General features: G+C 34.9%; 1 protein-coding gene across 2 annotated transcripts in view; it reads left to right on the top strand.

Annotated features, from left to right (window-relative positions):
- LOC6642713 (laminin subunit alpha-1) overlaps positions 1-24,053 on the top strand; it is a 94,007-nt gene that overhangs the window by 17,522 nt on the left and 52,432 nt on the right. For both annotated transcript variants that reach the window (XM_047010494.1, XM_047010495.1), the window contains exons 2-4: positions 4,876-5,237; positions 16,058-17,961; positions 18,353-19,176. In XM_047010494.1, coding sequence (XP_046866450.1) covers positions 4,876-5,237; positions 16,058-17,961; positions 18,353-19,176 — 3,090 coding nt within the window. The remainder of the gene's footprint in view (positions 1-4,875; positions 5,238-16,057; positions 17,962-18,352; positions 19,177-24,053) is intronic.

Raw genomic sequence — 24,053 nt, 5'->3', positions numbered from 1 at the left:
AGGTTCATTCGTTTCTTCAATCTTTGTCCACGTTTCACCAGTATATTTAGTATCATCTTCTCATTGCTTTAGATGCATACAAAGATATATGTATGTCAAATCAGATAGTGATCTTAGTTAGATCTTAGTTCATCTTACCAGTTTTAAAATAATAAAAAAATACTTTAAACATAGGTTAGTGATTCAATTCTCTTTTTTTTATTCATACTTTTCCTAACATTCACTTGTCTAGAACCTACTTTTCCCTTTTGTATATTTGAGAAGCTCAATTATCACGTCTTTCAGACTTCTCAGATAGATTAATATATATTTGGATAAGAAATTCAAACACAATTTTTCTAAAATCTTTCAAAAAACTCTGTTAAATCCAAAGCCATCCGAATCTAAATTTAATAAGACTAGTCAAACTAATCAATAAAATCATCACTTTAACATTTTTTATTTGGGGCAATATATTGCAATGGTCGAAAAATGCCTAAAATCTCTTATAAGCGATATAATTATATAATATTTTGTTTAATTGTTCTTGTTTTTTCATCCTAGATGGTAAACTATAAATACTTCTTAAGATTTTCATAAAAGCAATTCGTATATGAACCTGCTATTGCTTCTACAAAATACCACTGGATCCCTAGAGATATCAAAGTCATTTTTAAACTCCTTAATTTACTTTAATTCAATAGAAACATATGTATATATCAGCATCTAATTTAGAAAAACTACCAAAAGCGAATCTTGGATGCTAAATAAGCTATTCGTAACGATCCATAAAAGTGCATATGGCATTTCTTTGGCCTCAGTTCTTGTATGTTTCTGTTTTCTTTTTACCACCTTCTTCCCCTTCTATCCAGTTATTTCTTGATTAATTACGAACCATTATGGGCACACGCACAGTCGATGAGTCCAAGGAGTTGGAGATGGAGTTGAAAGACTCCATGAAGTTGAAAGCATTTTACTGTTTTCTGCATTTCATTCATATCATCGACAAGCAGCAAGCAGCAGCAACATCACCAGCAGTCCAGAGACCCAGAGACCATATAAAAATACAAAAATATTTTTCACTATTTTTGGTCTTGGCAGCTGTTTGCATACAAACCCCAACCATAGAGAGAGCAAGAAAGAAACTTGTGAGTTGAAAATTATAGAGTACGTGTAGCATCGTCTTATTAAGTCGTTTCAGTTGTTCCTCGATTGTGGGTTACGAATAGACAACCTGATTTCCAAAGTACATAGTTATCTCTAGTTATTTTCGACTTCCTGTTCCTTCCCTGCTAACTAACCAAAAGAATTTCTCCCTCTCACAAGAATCAATTTTCGCCTCCACTCGTTTTGCATAACTTAATTTAAATTTTCAGTAGCCAAAAAAAGTAGCAGACATGCATATTAAAAAAAAAATTTGTTATAATACGTGGAACGAGCATAAAAAATAACCCAACACGATGATGATGGCGACGACGACGACGATGATGGAATCCCAATTGACGGCGCGCAGCATGACGAAAGCAAAGTTTATGCATCTCGACAGCTACCGCAAACGGAGGATGAATGCCAGGATGACTGAAAGGAGACTCTGGAGAGTGGCATCAAGTGCCGTGACGGGGTTCATATCAATAGACTTCACTTGGGAAGCTTTTGCAAACGGCTCAATTACAAAAAATGGCGACAACAAAAGAGTTGAGATCGATAAAAGGAAGCACTGAAAAAGGGGCGAAGGGGCACAAGGCATAAGACAAAAAAAAATATCAAAGAAGCTAACTCGGCTATGCCGAAGTTTATATACCCTTGCAGTATACTTGGCAATAATATTTTTCCTTTTTGAAATTTCTTTCCCTGCAACTCAATTCATCAATACACAAACAAAATATTATTTCTCTTTTTACCACAAGTTTTTCTTCTTCCATCATTTTCTAAGCAAAGCACGGCACGCATACACATACAGTTCATGTAGCGTTGCGGTTGTGTGTGTATGCGTGTGCTCTGTTGATTTGATGATGGCAGTAGTAGGCAGCAAGCAGCGCTGCCGGCAGCGTTTGAACCGATTTATATTGACTGTAACTTGTGTTCTATTTATCGGATCAGATTCAAATTTTGGGATCTGAGATTTTATATCTATTACTATCATATTGGTAAATTTCATGGGGATACTCCAATTTTTGCAAAAATGTTTCTTCTAGAGCTATATGATATAGTGGTCCGATCCCAAAGATTTTCATACTTTATCTCACCCGGGTAAAAAAAAGCTCCCAAAAAAAATTTCATCCCGATAGCTCTTAAGATGGCTGAGTAAAACGCGTACGCACCGACGGACAGACGGACAGACGGTCAGACGGACAGACGGACATGGCTATATCGACTTAGCTTCTCATGCTGATCAAGAATATATATACTTTATGGGGTCGGAAACGTCTCCTTCTGTGCGTTACAAACATCTGACCAATTTTATAATACCCTCTGCAAGGGTATAAAAACACACTCTTAAAATTAATGGAATATTTATATTTTGGGCAGGAGACTCACACAAAAATTGCCATAGGGTTTCTTAATGGAATGTAATCAAATTTTTTTTTTTTTTTTGGAGGGCGTTGATTCAAAAGAATTGGTCATCAAATTTAAGAGATGAAATATTCAGCGAAAATATCAGTATATTTTTTTACAAATTCTTTAATACTTTTCCTTAAATTTTGAATGACAAAATTTAAAAACAAAATACCTGAATTTTTGCACTTAAATGAGAAAATTTATAAACAAAATATTTAACTTAAATGAGAAAAATTTAAAACAAAAAGTATTTCATTTCCATTTCTGCATACTAGCTTTAAATTACCTTTTGAAATCCTAATAATCGTTAATTTTTTTAGTAAAGTTTAAAATTTGATTTTATTTTAAATTTGACTCTACTCTTATTCCTTTTATTGGATATATAGAACGGTTTCTGATAGATTTGAGCTCAATTATTTTTACTATTATGAGAGGAAGAATATTGTCAATCTATAAATAAATTTTAAAGAAATATTCTTTATGTATATTTAAAAACTGTGAAAAATTGATCACTAAATCTTGATAAACTATAGAAACTAAAATTTGGGTAATTAATTTAACTGCTTAAATAATACTAAAAGCATTCATTTAAAAGATATTTTCTCACTTTCAACAAATGCAAAGTAAACCAATTAATGATCGAAACTTCCCACAATCTCTTAAGAGATAATGGCAACTACTTGAGTGTGTGCTTATGGCACTTAAAAAATGCTTAAGTCATTCAATATTCCTTACTTAACCTTACACCTAAAACAATTTTCTTTCACACAAAAGAAAGAAACGAAAATAAGAAAGGAAACTCCCTAAACTGGCAACTGGCGACCATTAAAGTCATCAATAATTGACAGAAGACACGCAATGCCATAAAGCTATACAAATTATCATCCAATCACTTTCACTCTAAACTCTGAATAAAGAAAAACAATACAAAAAAATATAAAAATATTGTACAGCTTTAAAAATGTATGTACAAAACGGATAGTGAAAACTCCAAAAACTGAAGGTTAATAATTATTCAAAAAGCGATCTAAACAAATGTCTAGAAAGCCACTTAGAAGAAGACGAAATATTGCCCTGGGCCAGAGTTCAAGACAAAAGTGTTAAAAGCGGCTTGTGGCTAAGAAAGAGAGGGAGAGAGAGAGAGGAAAATAAAAAGATACAAATAAAATTTATCGGCAGCTGTCAAAATTGCCGCCCAACTTGAGAGCCAACTTGCCTTGGTCCAAATGGCGTTTAAATGTTTTGACAAATGACAAATTTGCGGTAGCCAAAAATATGTTAAGAGGCTGCACATAAAGAGAGATAGAAAGAGAGAGAGAGAGAGAGAGAGAGAGAGACAGAGGGTCTTTTTGGAGGTGGCCATTTCAACACGTTGGCTGACTGGCAGCAAATGCAATCGACAACCGAAAAACATTTTCTGAAGTCATGCCTAGTCTTGGGTAACAGCCCCCTCTACCGCCGCCCCCTCTATATTGGCCCCTTTTTCCATCCCGTTGAAATATTCATGCGCCTTTTCAAATATGAATTCATGTTTTTCCATAGACTCCATCGCTGACAGTTTAAGTGAGAAAAGTTTTGCTGATTAAATATATTTGACAAATTGAATTGGCCAACTGAAATGTGCCGCCAAAAAAAAGGGAGAAAAAGGTAAAAAAGAAAATGCTGAATGTGAAATTATATCATGCTGTTAAGTGTTTGATAAAGAAAATGAAAAGTGGGCTAAAAATATATATATTTGTCTTGAAAAACTTTGGCCAAGCAATCAAGGAAAAGTTTTCTCATTCTGCAAGTTTCATTCTTGCAAATTTTAAAGGAATTTCAAACAATTTGTTGTTTTGTCTTTTTTGTTGGCAAAACAAATGCAACAACTTTTCTATTGACAATTGCCAAGTGAAACAGCAGCAAAAACTGCAGCAATTTTGCAGCTAACAAACATGCAAATTGCATACCAGGTCGATATGTCTGTCGGTCTGTCTATCTGTCTGTCTGTGTGTCTGCCCAGCTGGTGTTGTTGCTGCTGCTGGTCAAGCGATAAAGTTTATCTCGAAAGTTGCCTTGTATGGTCTATCCATGAGATACATTTTTCATGTGAACCCTCCCCCGCCGCCCTCAAATAGCAATTGCCAAATCAATAATTCACATGCAAAAAAAAAAAAACTCTGAAAGAAAAACAGCTGCTTGATTTTTCATTTTAAAGTGATTTATGGTGCTTGAAAGTTGCTCTTGGCATGGGAAAAACTGTCAAAAAAATGGTTGAACCTTTGCAAACAAAAGAGTTAACATAATTACGATTTCTTAATAACTGATTGATGGATGTTTATTTGTTTTAATTTACAGCTCTTCGTCTACTTAATAGCCAACAGGCAGATGATGGCAATGGCATTGGCAGTCCATCGAACTCTCCTGGCTTGTATCCGCAACTCTTTAATGTAGTGTCACGTGCCACGATCACTGTTAATGCCACCTGTGGCCAAAACGGTGCCGAAGAGTATTGCAAACTGGTCGATGCCTATCCCCATCCCAATTGGGCCAAACAGTGTGGCACCTGTAATGCCCACTCATCGGATCGCAGCAAACAGCGTCCCATTGAGTCGCTAATCTCATCTGGTTCCAGCTACGATGAAAGCTGGTGGCAATCACCAACACTGCAGGGTGGCCGACAATTTGAATATGTCACCATCACATTGGATCTTAAGCAGGTGAGTTTTATATGTTTTTTTTTTTTCTTCGAGTCATCTCTCTAGCATCCTTCTCATCCATAAATGGGCTCTAAGCTCTTTTGACAGATGAGCTGTGATCCAGTTTGTAATTAAGCCGCTGACTTGTCAGTCATTTACAAGCGATTTAACACACCAGAGTTTCCCATTTTGATCCATCTTGGGCTGGCCAAGAGATGGTTGATGGCTGAGGGGAAGGGGCTGGCAAGGGATTATATGAAATATGAGAGCTATGCCAATGGCAAACTGGTTCATCGACTATTCAAATTCTAATGCTCAAAATGGCAAACATAAATTCAATTTGATGGAGTTTTGATTAAGACATATCGTTTTACCTATGATGTTATACTCATGTAGGTAGGGACTTTCTCTTGAGCGAAATGTAAGTTAAGATTTCCGGGTATTAATGATGGAAAAATATGTTCGAAAACGAAAATTAAAGACGTATTTTATTTGGAAATTTGTAGACTATGTAAATTAGACTTCATGTTTTGCCACTCTTTTTTCCCTGTATTTAGTTGAAATTCCTAACTTGTTTTAGCGTTGAAGCTATGGTATAGCCATTGCAGTTCTTAAGCAAAATCTGCTCATGATTAAGCTTAGTGGTTTTTAAAAAAATATCTCTTCAGGCAAACTGCTTACGATTGACATTAATCCGGCATAAACACAAACCTTTTTGTTTTAATATTTTTATAACTTTAGACTATTGGAACATTTTGAAAATAATCAAAATGGCACTTTAGGTTTACAAACATGTCATTCATTTATGTGTAAAATTAAAACCAAATTAATGGATGTATACATAAATGCCATAAAAAATCAATATTTCATTTCAAACTTTGCTCAACTTTTGCACAAAAACAAAACACCAAAAAAGACAGCAAATCAAACCGATGTCATCTAAAAAATTCTGCTGGAAAAATATTGTGAATAAGTCTCGTCGTCACTCAACCAAATCAGCGTAAAGAGAGCGTGTAAATTTTGACACATGCCGTTGATGTCTCTGGCTGGCAGCATCCCATTCCCATTCCCGATCCCACTACCATTTCCATTTCATCTCCATGCCAATCCTTCTGCACTCTGTTCATTTGATTTGTTGTCGCTGAAATAGGCCCGTCCTCACGGCGTCTGGCCATATGAATGACATGGGAACCTTTTAAAACTTGTCTGACCAAAAAACAAAAAATGTAGTTCAACATGTGACAATTTGGTTTATTTTTGGTTTTACTTTCAGACTTTGTGACATTTACATAAAGTTAGTCATAAGCCATAAAAGGTTATGCTAAAACTAGACACTGTCCAAAATAATTAAAAAATATAATAAAAAGAAATAATTGACACAAAATGGCGGAACCAATTAAAATGCTTCTTTCTTTCCTGCCTGGTCTAAAGTTTATTAATAAACATTTTAATTTTTTTCTGCACGAGGTTGTCATAAATCTTTCCATACTTGTGGCATATGCAAAAAAGAATATTATTTTCATACTCTTTCACAAATGGGTATATACTTTTTTTTAAGATCATTTTTAAATACTTAGAAAACTAGATTTTGAATTTATTTTGGGTTTATTATAAAAGAGACGATTGATTCTACGAATCATAAATATTTGAGATAATTTAGTCCTTGTAATAGGCTTTTCTTTAAAAATAAAAAAGCTCAATTTAGATTTCTGTAAATTATTTCATGATGTCAAAGTCAAAGTTCAATTTAATATGACAATCTTTAAGCAAACCCTTTGAAAACCCATTTTTGTGTTCAAAACTTTGTTTAATTGCTCAAAACTTGCTTAAAAAATTTCTTGTGCAAAATTTGTTTGAATGATCTTTCAAAAGGGAAATACAAAAAGTAGTTCGAAATTAGCTTCTGCCCTCTATAAATAAGAAATAAAGGGTATTTAATCTTCATTGCTCGATGACTAAATAAGTTTTCGTTTTCATTTTAATTTTAAATCTCGGCGAGTCAGTGCAGACGCTCGTTGCTTTAATTAAGTGCAGTCTTTGTCCGTTGAGTTTTTGCCTCTTCTACCTCCGGCATCTGGCAATGAAAGAATTATATCCAAAACATTGAAAATATATACTCTTCACCTCGTTTTGCCTTTGGCTCTGTGGCTCTCCGTTGAGTGCAAACTGCACTTGAAATGTCAACTTTGTGTCGGCTGATGTTAAACAGATGATTTTTCAGCACATAATTGCCATATGCCATACTTAGTAGACGATGGAAGATGGTGAAAGTATCGCACAATCTGAATATCAAGATGATAATGATGACGAAGCCGACGCCAACGATGATGGTGATCTTGATTGGATGTGTCTGGAAAGGATCGATGCCTGGTCGTGCTATGGAACTCCAATTAACACTATCTCAAAAAAAAAAAAAAAACTATTAGCACTCTATTGAATTTTTAAAAACTTCCTTAAGAAGTGAAAACTGATGCAATTTGTGTGGCCTCCAGGTTTGATTTTAATTGTGGAATTCAATGAGAAATGTTTTGAATACGGCAACAATGTAACTTACCTGTCAATTTATGGTAAGCAGTGGCGTCTTAAGAAATTTGTTTCGTTGAAGGGATCTCTCTGGAATAGAGGCATAAGGCAAAGGCATTTGCAGGCTAGTTAAGGTTCCCAACTGCCCATTCGAGAAAGTAAACTGACTCACAATTGATTAAATTACTAATTAATCTCCACTGTCTACATCGAGTCTTCAGATAAAGTTCAATCAAGAGGCGCAGATAGTGAAATAAGAGATATGGATTCAGGAATTTCCTACATTCAAATCGGCATATCGGCCGCAATAAAATAAAATAAAATTTCATATTTATTAGGATTCTTAAGACAATTAAGCAAAATATTAACTAGACCAACAAAACATTCAAACCTCAAAGAAGTATTCTAACTATCATATGGATCTTCTTAATATGTACTCCTGCATTTGAGCTACATTCCGGACTTAGAGAAATAATCTAAACTATCCTTAAGTCTTCCTATACCCTTAAAAAAACCAACATTGTTATTTAAAAAATCTTGAAATATAGAAAAACTTAAAAAAGGACAAACATTGCTCTGCCAATTAAGATGTTTTTAATTATTGAATTAGAATAACTTTTAACAAAATCAAAACCGAAAAACTCATAAATAAATGAAAAATGTTAAATAGTTGTCCGCCTTATATCAAATAGATCATAAAATCTATAATAAATTTCATCCTGTAAGGCCTTCATTTCAACCATGGACCCTATGGTTAACTGATTAACGTCTTATTGTTAGTATTGATCAGTTAACAAATAATTTGCTAGAATATTCACAAGCTAATATTAAAGAATTACGATTGAAAATGATTGTCTTGCCTAATCAAGGACTTAAGCACACAATTTCAATACACAATTATTATTAGAAAACCATTCTTAATGAGGCATTTGTATCTTTATTAGAAGATTTTCGATTTGGTTTTACCCATTAATATCTATTTTCACACATCTGCCATAAGTCACACTCAATTAACAGTCATTGCCATCATTTCCCATTCCCATTACCAATTCCCCAATGCACACTAATTAGTTTGTGTGTGTTTGAAAATATTTAAAACATTTGTCACAAGATGTTTAAAAACACATTTGGAGCAAAGACAGAGACAGCGAGATGTATCTTTGCCACACCAAGCGTAAATTTATGACCTCTAACGAAAACTTGACATTGACGTTGTCTAGTGTTGGTTCGCTTTTCATGGGCGACAAAATTCCATGTCTTTTTTTGGGGAGTTGATTTTAACAATTAGACTAAATCGAGTGATTTTCAACAATAAAAAGGCAACAAACCAACAACACACGAGAGGGGAAACGACAGGCATGTGTCAACGATTTGACAGCTTAAAATATTTTTCTTATGGAAAAAGGCGACCACAGAGACTCGGGTACTTCAATACTGTCCGGCCAGAACTATAGCCAACAGCCAACAGTCGCAGCTAAAAACTGTCAGACAGTTTGTGAGTCTGTCAGCCAGAAAGTGAGCCAGTCCGTCACTTGGTCTGTCTGTACGGTCACCATACAACAATGTCTAGATTTATGCTTCAATGACTTTTGGGGCGCGCGTGACTAATTGAGAGTCTAGCGAGCATTCTGAGAATTGCGATCATGTGAGCAGCTTAGGGAGAACCAGTGATTCTCAAACTGCATTTAAGTGATTCAACAAATTTTAAACAGGAAAAACATACTCAATGCAATTAAGGATGGAATAATATTGTCTTAAAAAGAATCATAATTGGGTTGATATAAACATATATTTTAACAGAAATTTAACCAAAGCTCTACTTTAAAAAAATAAGTAGAAATTTTATACAAATTTACTTTAGAACGATTGGTTCAAAATTGTAACCAGTATCTTTATATGTTTTATAAGAAGTTTTTAATAAACAGATTTGATAAATCAGTTTCTAAACTAATGATTTTAAATATCAACCGTTTTTTCGTCATTTTTCATCGTCTTAGATCAATCATTTTCAAACTGAAAGCTGCCATCGTAATGAATATTTTTGATAGGGTTACATTAGTTAGAACTAATGGACCACCATCTTATAGATACTACAACGACTTTATATACCGTGGAGCATATGGATTCGATTTCTAAAGACTTTTTGAAATCATCTTTTTAGTTTATTGACCTGAGGATTTGTAAAAACTCATTTAACCAGTTAAAACTTTCAGACCATCTCTGTCAATGTATATTTAGTTTCGATTACTTTTTTTGGGCGGCAAACATCTGAGCAAATTAAAAAATATGTTTGGTTTTCAATTTTCAATGTTTAATGTTTATTTCTTGTTGTCATTTTTTTTATAGCCATTTAATTGCTTCATTAAATTTGGCCAAATTTGGCTACAAGAAAAATAAAAGAAAAACGAACAACAAAAAAAAGTATTGACTTCTTGGGCAAGCAAAGACCAAGTTTACGTAACTGTAATTCAAATGTTTGACAAGTTGTTGCAACATTCAACGGCAGCAACAACAGCAGCAACAGCAGCAACAACAACAACCAAAGCGTGTTACAAGCCACGTTCGAGACGCATTTTAGGCGCAGCAATTATTTTAATGGTCAATTTATTTATTTGTTTTGGCTGTGATTTAAGGTATTTTATTTTTTGTTGTATCCCCAACGTTTTTTTTTCTCTCGGAGTTTTCTTCGAATTTGCCTATTAAAGAATGTTTCAAAGTTTATGTTGCTGTTGTTGCATTTGCTGTTCCAGTGGAATTTGCATAAATTTCTGTAAAGTTTATCGGTTGGAAACTTAACGTGATTGAAGCCTTGCTTGAATTCTTTTCATGTTGCTGATTTCCTGTTACAAGTCGTCAAGGTGGAGGCCAATAAAATGAAAATGAATCCATGTGGTAAAAAATGGCTTGAAGGGAGACTGATCCTACTTATTTGTTTACCTACCTTAGATATCAATACTAAAGTAGTTCGAGGTGAGAAATCGCCATTTGGATTGATTAAGCTGAAACCGTATTTTAATTATCGTCTCTTTGTTTAACTATTACTCCCAAAGGTATGCTACAAAGTTAAAACATTGTCAAGAAATGCAGCAAACTATATGAAATCAACTTTTTTTCTACACCAAATCGATTTTTGACACCAATTCATATTCAACTTGTATCAAAGTGCATATGCAATGGGATCAATTTGAATTTCAATTCAATTTAAAGTTTAATTGACTTTTAATTGAATTTTAGTTGAAGCTGAATTTAAATTGAGCTGAGTTGCCTTTGAATTGAAATAAAATTTGAATTTTTTGTATGGCAAGTTTGTTGATATTTAAATTAAATGGCCCAATGTTTGACAGAGTTTAAATAGATAATTTATTTAAGTTAAATTGTAAGAATATTAAAGTCAAATTTTAGATGAAGACAAGTTAAACGGTTTTTTGAAATTTATGATATTTTAAATACTTCATTTAATATTTTAAAATTATTTAATAATAGGAAAATTATCTTAAAAAACAAGTTTATCTATTATTTTTTTAACATATACCTATTTATATAGGAACTCTGTTAGTCTCCGTTAAATGTCTTTATGACTATTTCATATTCAGTTGCAAAATGAAAACCAAGTCAAACAACATTCCTTAGCAATTGCCACGCTTGAATTAAAATTTTAAATGTTTTAATTCTTTTTCTTATTTTTTTTATTGTGCAAAAATCTTAATCACATAAACAAGTTAGACAAAACTTGGTAAATTCTTTTTTTGTGGCTTTTTTCTCTTCTTTTCGACTGCATTAATGCGCCAATTTCAGAGAGATAAAAACTTGCTGCAGACATGAAAACTTTTCCATTACTTGGGCATGAGCATTGAACTCTTTATGGCCAAAAAGAAAATTTTTGGAAAATATGTCTGCCATATGTTTTTTGGGTTCATTGTCTTATCTGAAGAACGTGCAAATGAACGAACGGTCCAAATAGAAATTGCGCCTGCAAAAAAAAAAAAACTATACCAAATTAAAATAAATTTTCTTTTTTTAGTCATTTGCCTTTCGTCTAGTTTGTTCGACATTTCATTTCATTTTGTTAATTTGGCTAATTTATGACATGCAATGTGTCACTTTTTTCTATAACTCAATTTACCGCTATGATGATTCCCAATTAACTTGTCTCTCGAATTGTATGTTTGTGTTTTTTTCAAACAATTTTGTTGTCTAATTTGGTTGTTATCAGTTGACAGTTGATCTGACTGACTGGCTAGGTGGATGGCTATAACAGGTTTTCGCAATCGAAAGAAATGCAGATATGTATATAATGTGGAAATGTAAGACAAACGTATTGATCAGAAATACAATCTGTAGATTCTCCCTGTGTCTGTGTAAACAAGTTTGTTGTTTGTTGTCTCTGGCTGTCAATTGGCAGTTTTGACCATCGTCTGATAAAAACGTCAAAATGTTACCTTGCGGCTTCGATCGAAATCTGTAAACAGATTCTCACATCTCCTCCCAAGTACATGAGATGGTGGAGACCTCTCACTTACCCACCACTACTTTTTCTTATCTGCAACATGTTTCTCTTTCTCGCTCTATAAATGCCTCGCAGAGGCAGGAAGTCATAGCTAGCCAAGCCACAGAAGCATGAGTTCCTTTTGCTTGGGTTGATTGTGATCAAGGCCTGGTTGCAATTTAATGGAGACAACATAATTTTGTTATCAGCGATAAGTTATCTGTTAAGGTATGAGTAAAGTGACTTAAGTGAACACCAATGTCTAATAAGATGATTTGTATCCTAAAATATATATTCTCTTGCTACAAAAATTAAGTTTATTGACTTTTTTGGCACAACATTTTAGCAATTTCTTAGTCTAATCCAAACAAATCCAAGACTTTTAATTAAAAGAAAACATTCCCTACAAGCAGCCAAGACCTTTTCGACCCCATGGGGCTCAATTTATTTGCTCAGAAATCCCTTTTACATTCACCTTTTGCTATAAAAGTAAACGTCCTTTGCAGCCTAGACCTTTAGTCTGTAACTGCTGGGGGTAAGTTATTAGCCAATTGGCTAGTTGCATCCATTCATTATGTGTGTGTGTGTGTGTATGAAATTTACAAGACTGCAATCGAAAACATTTAGCGAGTATTGCTCAAATTGTAAAATATTGTTACATAATCATAAATTTAAGAAAATTCCTTAGCCAATATCCATCCCCACGATATTGTTGTTTTAGAAAACGACAACATAATCTATATATATATATCATCAACTTGTATTTCAATTTATTGTATCCTGTGTTGAACCTATTTGCTAAAAAACAGATTATGAGAAGGATTTTTCATCTCATGATTTTGTCACAAATGTGGAATACTCAAATTATGAACTGAATTTCTCATTAAGCAAAATAGTTACAAAAAAAGTAAAAAAAAACCTTTTGCTTAAGAAACTTGTTTAAACATAAGGATCTTATTCTATGAGGAGTTTCAATTGTTTATCGTTAAAATTTATTTTATGTTCTCTGATCTGACAACATACATATAAGTATTAAGAGGAAGTTTCTACGATACGGCATGATCCTTATATATGTACATCTGCAATTTATGACACCATTTTGCTCACTCTATATCTTTCATCAACTTTTATTCAATATTTCTCCGATAGCTCTTTCGAAAATTTGATTAAATCCGATTTAAATAAACAATCTAAAATTTCCCTGATCAAAGTCCGTAGACAAATTGCCGCAAGGCAAATATTTTCAATTGGTTATCCCAAAAGTTGAATCAACTTGCCACAATTTTCCTGCCCAATGAAACATTTTCCTCTAATCTAATCAGCCTGACAGTTGCTGTAATCGAATACCAGGCACCATGTACGCATGCTCAGTTGGACTTCTTGTAATTTATTTGTTTTATCAGTTCGTTTAAATCAGCAAAGAAGCAAAAACACTAGAAAAACGGGGGAAAAAAAACATTTTCAATAAAATTGCTGTTGATGCTATTAACTACTTAAGAGACATTTCGGGGTAAACAAGTGGCTGTGAAATTTGATAGAGTTGTCTGGCTTCTTCCACAGCCTCATCCCTCTGCTGACTGCTGATATGCCGTGACATTTTCGTGAAGCAAAAATAATGTACAAAAACTTAAATCTCTTTTAGATGGCGCCTAGACGTTTGCGTCGTAATCAATTATCCACCTGGCCACACCTAAGTCGCCTCACACAAGTCGCCAAAGTCGACAAAATTCAATTGCATGCCTTTTATTGACTTTTCCTATTTATTTATACCCTTGCTCAAAATGGCAATGTGGAGTTGGCCATGAAGATAGGGTAGAATTACGAGATGCATAAAGTTAGTTAATTTATTCCCTTAATTAAATAAATTCTTCACATACTTTCATATTTACATTATAGTGAACTAAGCAAAATGCCTTCAATATAGTTTTACACTTTATTTTAAAAACACTCTTTTATAAAACTAGAACTAATAAAAATTCATGATCAATTTTGGAATAAGATTATAATAGAAAGATGTAATAAATTATTTTTTGTACAAAAAAAATATACAACTTTTTTTTTTGTATTTCAGAAAATACTTTCCTAAGGCAATAATTATTTGAAAAATCAAAAATGTATATACATTTTGCATTATTTAGTGGTTAATCGAGGGAAAATAAAGAGATTTGCCTGTGGATCATTAATTTATAAAATAAAAACCCTTGATACCTTTTAATTTAAGGTGCGTTTTATCTCTCTTTTTCTGCTGAAAAATTGTTATTTTCGACAATACAGAAAATATATTGTATAGTGTGCATATTGACTGTGCATAAAACAAGTGTCAAACCTAATTAACTAGACATTCAATAAAAGTTTTCATACTTATCGTTATGTATAGAGGATCATACTTATCGTTATGTATAGAAGATGTATAGAAGATCAGATAACACCCTGGAGAAGTCAAAGTCAAAGTAAATCCCAGGTTTGAATCTTTAGAAAACAGACTTCAAAGATTTAAACATTGAAATTGGTTAAAGCCAGGTTCCGTACTAGCCATCTTATATGGACTTCATCAGCAACAGGATAAGATTTAGTAATAAAGAGATTTGTTGGCTCCCATCTATTTGATCACTTCTTCATGCTGGAGTCGGACTCGTGAGCTAAAACCAGAGTTACCAAGAAAGATTTTATTATTGAAGTTTGAGTCCTCTGTATTTGGTTTGTTCAAAGACAATCCATAATTTCTAAAAAATTTTCAAGTACCATAAAAACTCGAATAAATGATGCGGAGTAGATGTAACACTTAAGTTTACACATCTACATGACTGTGTTTCACTTGATAGAACTAGGGAGTTCTAGAACCTATTCACTTTTTATAAAAAATAAAACATGATATATCCGTAAGATTTTTGGATTAACACCAGAATTTAATTTACTTCAGAAAAGTTGAAAATCTGTTCATATATTTTACTAAATAATTATTACGAAAATCCATCACACTCCGCCATGAAAACTAGTTTTAGTTAACAAGTCAAGGTTGACTTTCAAGTATTCTCACATTTTTAGTTACACAAAACTATTACAAGCTGAAATAACTTTATGACATGTCTTTATGACTAAACTGCCAAATGGCCAAGATGCAAGGGTATATAAACTTTGGCATTGTCTCAATTTCGCACTAGACCTCCAGTTTAATGTTCATTTTGATCACCGATCTTCGATAGGCGCAACATTTTCAACATCTCGATGCATGCGAGACGTTTTTGGCATTTTGGTTGTTTTTTTTTTTGTGTTGAACAATTTTTCCAACTTCACACACACACTCACGCACACACAATACATACCTAATATAGATAAATATGTATTTGTGTAAAAATATCGTTTGTCAGCTGTTTGGCTGCCGGGCGTAATGGTCCAAACAGCAGGGGAAGTGACGTTTTGTGGGAGGGAGGTTGACAGTCGGCAAAATTTATGACGCGACGATGGCAATGTTTTTGGTAGTTTTTAAAGCCTTTACAAACGGCGGCTTTTTATATATAGATGTTGATTTTTCTAGGCCTGGCTTTTGGTTAGTAGTAAGCGATACAAAGAGATAGAAAACCAAATGGAAACATATTGCGGAAAGTGACAGAAACAGCGACATTTGGGTGCGTAGATAATTTATAATGCATTTTTGCCACAGTGAATGTCAAACTGTAGCTATAGAATGGAGAGACAAGCAAATGAACGTTTCTGATAAAATATTTATATACATACATATATCAAAAAAGAAGTCAAACAAATTGATGATGATAAGGAGATGACTTAAGTTAAATCCTCAAACTAAACTTTATATTTCTTACTTCTCTTGCAGACCTATCAGATATTCTTTGTCACCCTGAAGTCGGCCAATTCGCCACGTCCAGCCTCTTGGATACTTGAGAAATCTCTGGATGGCATTAATTATGAACCTTGGCAATATTTTGGCTTGAGCGATGCTGACTGCAAACGACGCTGGAATCTTTCGGGCGAGAATGGCAAATATTTCTTTCAAAATGACACTGAAGTCATATGCTCCACACAATTCTCGAAACCCCTGCCACTGGAGAATGGCGAAATTCATGTCTCACTGCTAAAGAATCGTCCGGGAGCCATGGAACAGACACCGGAATTGCAGAAATTCATCACAGCTCGCTATATGAGAATACGTTTACAGGGTATGCATTCGACGGCAAATTTGGATAATAGTGTGGATTGGCTTTTGGACTCGCAGTCATTGGAGAAACGCAGTTTCTATTCCCTAAAACAGTTGAGAGTGAGTGCTCGTCTGGATTGTCATGGACATGCAAATGCCACAGATGAAGTGAAGGTGGCATCATCGAGTGTATTAAGGTGTCAGTGCCAACATAATGCCTGCGGATTGCAGTGTGAGGAATGTTGTCCATTGTTTCAGGATCGACCCTACTGTTTGGGTGGCGAGTGTGAGATATGTCAATGCCATGGCCATGCAGAGAGCTGCACGTATGATTCATTTCTGGAAAAAGGCATTTGCCAAGGATGTGGTAATCATACGGCAGGAAATGATTGTGAATTCTGTGAGAGTGGCTATTATAGGGAGTTAGGTGCTCCTCTGACCGAACCATGCCTGCCCTGCTCTTGCAATCCACAGAGATCGACTGGTAGCTGTTCGCCTGTAGGTGGAAATTGCCAATGCTTGGAGGGATTCGAGGGCAAACAGTGTGAGCAATGTGCTCCTGGCTATTATGGAGACAATTGCAAGCGTTGTGAATGCGATGAGAGGGGTTCCGTTCCTACATCGGATGGATCGTGTTCCGACAACTGTCAATGCAAGGCCCATGTAGAGGGTAAAACATGCTCGCAATGCTCACCAGGCTACTTTGACTTAAGTACGGAGAATCCTTTGGGTTGCTCCAGCTGCTGGTGCTCTGGAGTCTCGGAGACGTGTCATAGTTTCCAACTGCAAACTCTTGCCTTTGAGACTTTAAATGGTTGGCATATTACCGATATACGAAGGAGTCAAGCCACCGCCATTGCCATCGATGTGGAACTGAAACGCTTGATATTTGGCAATGAGCTAGACGAAGTGGAGGCCATCTATTGGCAAGCACCGCTGGGTTATCTGGGCAATCGCCTTACCAGCTATGGAGCTCGGCTTCAACTGCAACTCTCCTGGGAGGTGATGAGAGGAGACACTTCTGGCAAACCCACAACTGGACCCAATGTTATACTCTTTGGCAAAAATGGCCTGAAAATTGCCTATGCTGATGAATCATTTGAGAGCATGCAAGCCGATTTGAATGTCATTTTGTCCGAAGAAACAGGCTGGTATCATGTCCCGCAGGACATTAAGGACATAAAAACTCGTCTACGTCGCACTGAAGGCGGAGACTATCATGGTGAGACAGTCACTAGAGCGCAATTCCTCTCTGTTTTGGTATCACTCGAGGCACTGTTAATACGGGCAGCTTTCCATACCGATCAGGTGGAAACGTCCTTGCACCGGGCGGTCATCTATTCCGGTGGCATGGAGCTGGGAGCTCAGGCTTCCAGCCGAGTCGAACAGTGCATCTGCCCGGCTGGCTACACGGGCTTATCATGTGAATCTTGCTCCTTTGGCTACAAGCGAATCTATGAGAATACAACGTCGCATCAGCTGGTGGGCAAGTGTATACCTTGTCCCTGCAATGGCCATTCAAATTCGTGTGATCTTCAGAGTGGTCGATGTGGAGATTGTATGCACAATACGTTTGGCGAAAGGTAAGTCAAAAATATCCCATCTGGAAATTTGCGCCCCTCTGCAAAAGACTTCTTCCCAAAGTTCCGGGACCTAACCTTTCCAGAACCTAATCTCTGATTTTGCCGATTTGTTAATTGGCAAGGCTACTCATGGAGGTTAGGAAATCGTGAAACACCGTTAATTCAGCTCCATTTAAATTTCTTACTAACGGCAATGCTGTGGTGAAAATAGTCGTGGTGAAAGCTGATGCGAGCTTTCTTACTTCAAATAAAAAGCTTTGCTCAACATGCGCAGCTTTACTCAATTTTCGCAGATTTTAAATCCAAGAGCTTAAAAGCTACACTCCAGATTGAAAGCTTTTTAACGGTAATGAAGAAATTTAAATGTGAAATTTGTATTTCCCCTTTTTAGGTGTGAACGCTGTCAGTTGGGATTTTACGGGAATCCCCTGCAAGGAACTCCAAACGATTGCAAACGCTGTGCTTGTCCACTTCTCGAAGATGAGAACAATTTCTCGCCCAGCTGTCAATTGAAATCCTACAATTACATGGACCTTAACCCACAATTCGAGCTGATTGAGCACGCGGAATACATATGCACACAGTGTCCCGAAGGATATACAGGTGACCATTGTCAGGACTGTGACGATGGGTATTATGGCAATCCACTGCAGTTGGGCAACAAATGTCAACGATGCGAATGTGAGGGCGGACCCTGCAATGTGACGACAGGAGAATGCATTACCTGCCAAGGCAATACGGAAGGATGGCACTGTGAACGTTGTAAATTGGGCTACTGGGGAGATCCTGCTGTCGGCTGTGATCCCTGCCATTGTCACAGCGATGGCTCAGAGAGTGGACTCTGCGACAGCACGAATGGTCAGTGTCTGTGCAAGCCCCGTTATGCTGGTCAAAAATGTGATCAATGCGATGTGGGCTATGCCCATGTGGAGTTACAATGTTTACCCTGTAACTGTGATCCCCTGGGAGCAGCCATTTTGGACATTTGTGATCCACAGACAGGACAATGTGCTTGCCGAACAGGTGTCATGGGTGTCAAGTGTCATGAATGTCAGAATGGTTACTTTGGCATGAATGTAAATGCCCAACAATTGGAAGATCTGGCGGCCCTCAGACATGCAGAAAACGATAATGATTGGGAACTCGTACGATCCGGCGATGGAGACGATGATGATGATGACGATATTGATAATGGCAATCCCGTGGCTTGTGAGGGTGAGTGAAACGAAAACCAAATAGATTATAATTAAAGTGGCGAGTACAAAGAAAAGAATGCTATGACTATTGCTCACCTATGAAAAACAGATGTGGAATTTCAGTGGGGTGGGAGAGAGGAAACATAATTGAATTGGCGTTCTACTTTAAAAATGAAAAGTGAAGAGTCTGTGTTGAATGTGAGGCCTCTCGTGTGGCCTCAATTTATCTTCTTAGATGCGTTTTTTGATCGCTCAAATGCATATATCAGTCAAGTTCTAAAATCGGGCATCTGGTTTTCACTTTGTTTCTCATGCAAGTTCATCAAGAGGAAGGTATTAATAAAATTAAACAAAGTCAAATTAAAACACAATTTCAATTCACTAATCGAGAGGAGTTTCTTCTAACCATGGAAACCGACGCATTACATGACTCTTTTTCTTTTTTTCTGTGGTAATTGTATCTACCTGGTTGTAGTTCTCCTTGAACGTATTTTCAACTGTAAAACTTGGACAATGGGTAGAAAACAAAAAAAACTTCAAACACACAACTCATCTCAAATAACCTGACTCTGTCTAGATGATGAGTGTCTTCTCCATTGACTTACTGTTGAATGTTTTTTTTTCTTTATTTGTACTTGGGGCCAGAACTCGAATTGCATAACCCAAAGAAGAGACATCATATTGTCCATCCTCCTACTCCGCCTCCATTTGCTACTATATCATTGTGTATTGTGAACGAGTATTTTCTAAAGTGTTTTATTTTATTTTCCCTTTTTTTTATGTTGTCGCATCTAATTGTTTGTCTGTCATTGGCCTTTGGTTATGCCTCAAGAAACACACAAAAACAAAAAAACAATATTCATTTAGATATTTTATGAGCGTCAAATGTTAAAAATTAATTTTATGCTGCTTGTTTTTTTTTTTTCTCAAAGTTATGTTACACAACAATTTTGGATTGTTGATTTTAATGCTAAAAGTTTTTATCTATTTTGTATTCTTAAGGGGTTTCGCCTTCTGTAATCTGTGGGAGAAAAATCAGCAGATTATCGCAAATTAATATGACATTTTACCTATGTAATGCCAAAAGTGATATATTTTTAGTAGTAAAAGCTGAGACAACACGAATAAAATATTATTAGCATCAAAAAAAAAAAAGGTAGTAAAGAATTCGTAGCTTACATATTTAGGATTTAGAACCGAACAAAGGGAAAAGGTTTTGTTTAGTCAATTTAATTCTTTTTCAAAAATTTGAAATTTTGTACGATTGTTTTTATCGTTTTTTGGTTATTAGACATATTTTCTGATGGATGAATGGGGTAATAATCAAATTATATGAACATATAGAATTCTATATACAAAAAACCAACTATTACTTATTAGTCATGCATTGACACTTTCAAAGTTTAATTATCTTTTACTAACCCTGCTCCATTTGAAAAATAAACCAATTATTTTAGTCGTCGGAAGAAAATACTGGAAAACCTTTTAAAGGTTGCACAAGCATAAAAATTGTGAGTAAGCAATATGTTGTAGACGTTGCTGGGAAAAAATGTAGACACATATTTTAAAATTACTATTAAGACATGCGTCACACTCGAAGTCCATATGTTTTGAGTAATTAAAGAATTCAGTGCTGGGATTCGAAACTTCATAGAGTGTTTTATACCCAAATAAAACACAAGAGTACCCATATTTGTTTAACTATTTATTGGAGTTCAGTTCAATTTGCAATGCTACAAAATTTATAAACAAATAATATTAATATTCGAATGACTATAAATTCAATAATACAAATTTTGCTTATTGCAAATTAAAGAAGGTATACAAGTTCTTAAATAACATTATTGGATTTCGTAATCTGAATCTGATTTTTAGAGTGACTTGTACCAGAAACCTTCAGTATTTTGAGTGAAAAATTATATATTTATTGGATTGATTGGAGTACATTCAAAATCATTCAAAATTTCAGGTAATTTCTTTTTTTGCTATTTTAGGAAATTGGCATTATTCATATTGTTTGAAACCTTAGTTTTGAATATGGCTTAGGTATTGCAGGACTATCTTATCTTGGAATTTTTTATGATTATCTCATGAATATCTCATTCAATAGATCTCATACGACCTCAACTAAAAATCTCATTTTCTTAAATTTACAGAGTTTATAAGTTGGCTGGGTGAAAAAATGTAAGCCTGTGCTTTTAAAACCATAATTTTTGTTTCTTCAGGTAACTAAAACTACACGAAAACTAATTAAATTTTCGGCTTAAAACCATTTTGGCTATATAAATTATGACTATGCATTAAATTTGTCTAGCATAATAGAAATATTTCATTAGTCAAATAAAAATAAACTTAAACATAATTGACAGAAATTCCACAAAGTCGTCCAAATAAAAATAAAACCACTCACACGTTATACAGTTTGGCAGTCATTGCTTTTAGCAACTGGTTTGGCAGTCATCTGGGTCATAAATCTTCTGCACTTCTGTGTAACTCTCCATTAGATAAAAACCACAACCAAGACAACAAAAAAAATCGAATTAAAGTCAATAACCAGAAGCCAGTTTTCAGGCAAAACTCCTATCGGTGCATCAAACAAACAAACAAACGAAAAAAAGAAACAAGAAAACCCATTACAATGGAAACTAGTCATGACAATTGGACCAAGATCAGACCACAGACACCCACGTGAAATGCTCTTGGAGAAACCCCTGCTAAAAGTAAGAAATGAAAGAAAAGATCCTGGCAATAAATATTAATTTAAAAGGCCAAATAATGATTTGTGAAAATTGATAAAAATATTTCTTTAACAAAAAATGCACCTTACTCTTTGGCCTCTAAAAATTATGGGAAACGAATTCAATTGATGTCAGGCGCTGTATAAATCAAACAATTCTTTTTTTTATTTATAAACTATTGTTCAATTATAATATGGAAAACATTTAATTAAATTTCGTAACAAATTCTCTAGAGTTTAACTTTATTCTGATGGTAATTTTCATTCAAATATCTTGTCGTACTTTTGATATTGATTGCAAATTTGCTGTTTGGTTTCTTTTTCTCAAGACTTCATTAAATTGGTCGAAAAATCTAGTGTAAATTATTTGCAGCTCATTTAAAGTCCCCCCACTTTATTTTTGCCAAAACCACTCACTTTGGTCATTAGGGGAAAAAAAACCACAACAGTAGCACGTGCAATTTTATATATCTTTTTGTGGTTTTTTTTCTAGTTGATTTTGGTTTATTTTGAATTTTTAGTGTTGTCTAATTTATAACCCACGCATAAAAATTTAAATTCGTAGCCAATTTTTTTTTTTTTTGCTGTTGTCTCTATTGCTTGAATTGGTGGCACTTATCTTGGAAAGAAATTAAGCAGCAAACTACGAGATACATTTAGCCGCTGGTCATATTTTGTAATCAGTTCCATTTGCTGCCGCTCACCAATTGCCACAAGACACACAGCGTGTGTCTATGTGTGTGTGTGTGTGTGTTGTCTGTGTGGAGAGGTAAAGTTACAGCAGACTGCATGGAGCCAGAAATGTTGATGGTTGTCGTTGTCCAGTTTGAGAGACCACAAGCCAAAAACCAAAACGAAAAACCCCAAACCCAACCCCAAACCTAAAACCAAAGTCAAGCCATAGACAAACCACTTTGGCAATCCAAGTCAAGCGGCATATTTGTGTGTAGTTGTTGTTGTTGTTGTTGTTTTTGTTGTGGCCAGCCTGCGTTGACATTTTTATGGACATTGGAATGCTCAGAGTCACAGACTCTCAGACTCGACTTCGATTCCGATTCCCATTCGAAGCTCAAATTGTTTCCACTTTGACTTTGTGCCCCGTTTAACGAGACTGATTAGTTGAAAAATTTCAAATATTTGTGTTAAATAACTTAACAATTAATTGCATTTGGCTTGTGCGATGCGATTTTTGGTTTCTTTTCGGCGGTCATTTCAAATGAAGTTATACAATTTGATGTGATATGGCATCTTGGCGGTGCCATAAAAAGCATCATCAAAAATTGACAAAAAAATAGAAGGTAAACGCACCACTCACACTACACCACAGAAAAACCAAACAACTTTCCACCCACCTAAGAAAAAGCCCCACCCCCCCAAAAGTTTTAAGGCATTGCATGCCATTGCAATCTATAGCCGGAAAATTGGAACATGTATGTTGTGGCTGGCCCATAAATCTTAGACCATTGTCTCCTTTATAACATAGATTTGCACTCGAAAGTCTACAAACGTGGCGCATGCGCGACGAAGAACATTTGTAAGAGCAATTAAAATCACACCACGACCAAAAAGGCGAAGGAGACGACGACGTCAACGACGACTACGACGACAGCAGCAACAGCAACAGCAACTGCAACATGGACGTTGACGGTACCAAAAAGTACAACAACAAAAAAAAAACAACTAAAGATTCAGCTTAGTTAATTTTTAACACAGAGACTTAGTTACCCTTACAACTCCTTGACAAAAATTGCTAAATGAATATAGGTAAAAATAAATCTCTTATATTCAGAGATAATTTTATTCTTTACCATATCTTTAAACTAAGCTAAAGCTGTTCTGATATCTCTAAACAAATGAAACAAAACATTTTAGAGTTTAGACACAGCAAATTACAAGGAGTAAGTAGGATTAAGAAGAGTACATCCAGTAAAGAATTAAAGGATATTTCTCGCTGATGAATAGTTCACTCAATTGATTAGTCCCAAAAATCATCTAACTTTATTCCAGCTCATAAATAGTTTAGTCATGGAATATTTCTAAAAATCATCTGACTTTAGTTTACTCAACATTCATATCGTAAAAGTGTCTTAAACACCTGACCACCTTTATAATACCCTCAACACGAGTGTATCGCCATAAGAAAAGCATAAAAAATATCA

This window comes from Drosophila willistoni, assembly GCF_018902025.1.
Source record: "Drosophila willistoni isolate 14030-0811.24 chromosome 2R unlocalized genomic scaffold, UCI_dwil_1.1 Seg167, whole genome shotgun sequence".
NCBI lineage: Eukaryota > Metazoa > Arthropoda > Insecta > Diptera > Drosophilidae > Drosophila > Drosophila willistoni.
Note: the sequence above shows the minus strand (reverse complement) of the source record. Positions and strands in the feature narration are given on the sequence as shown.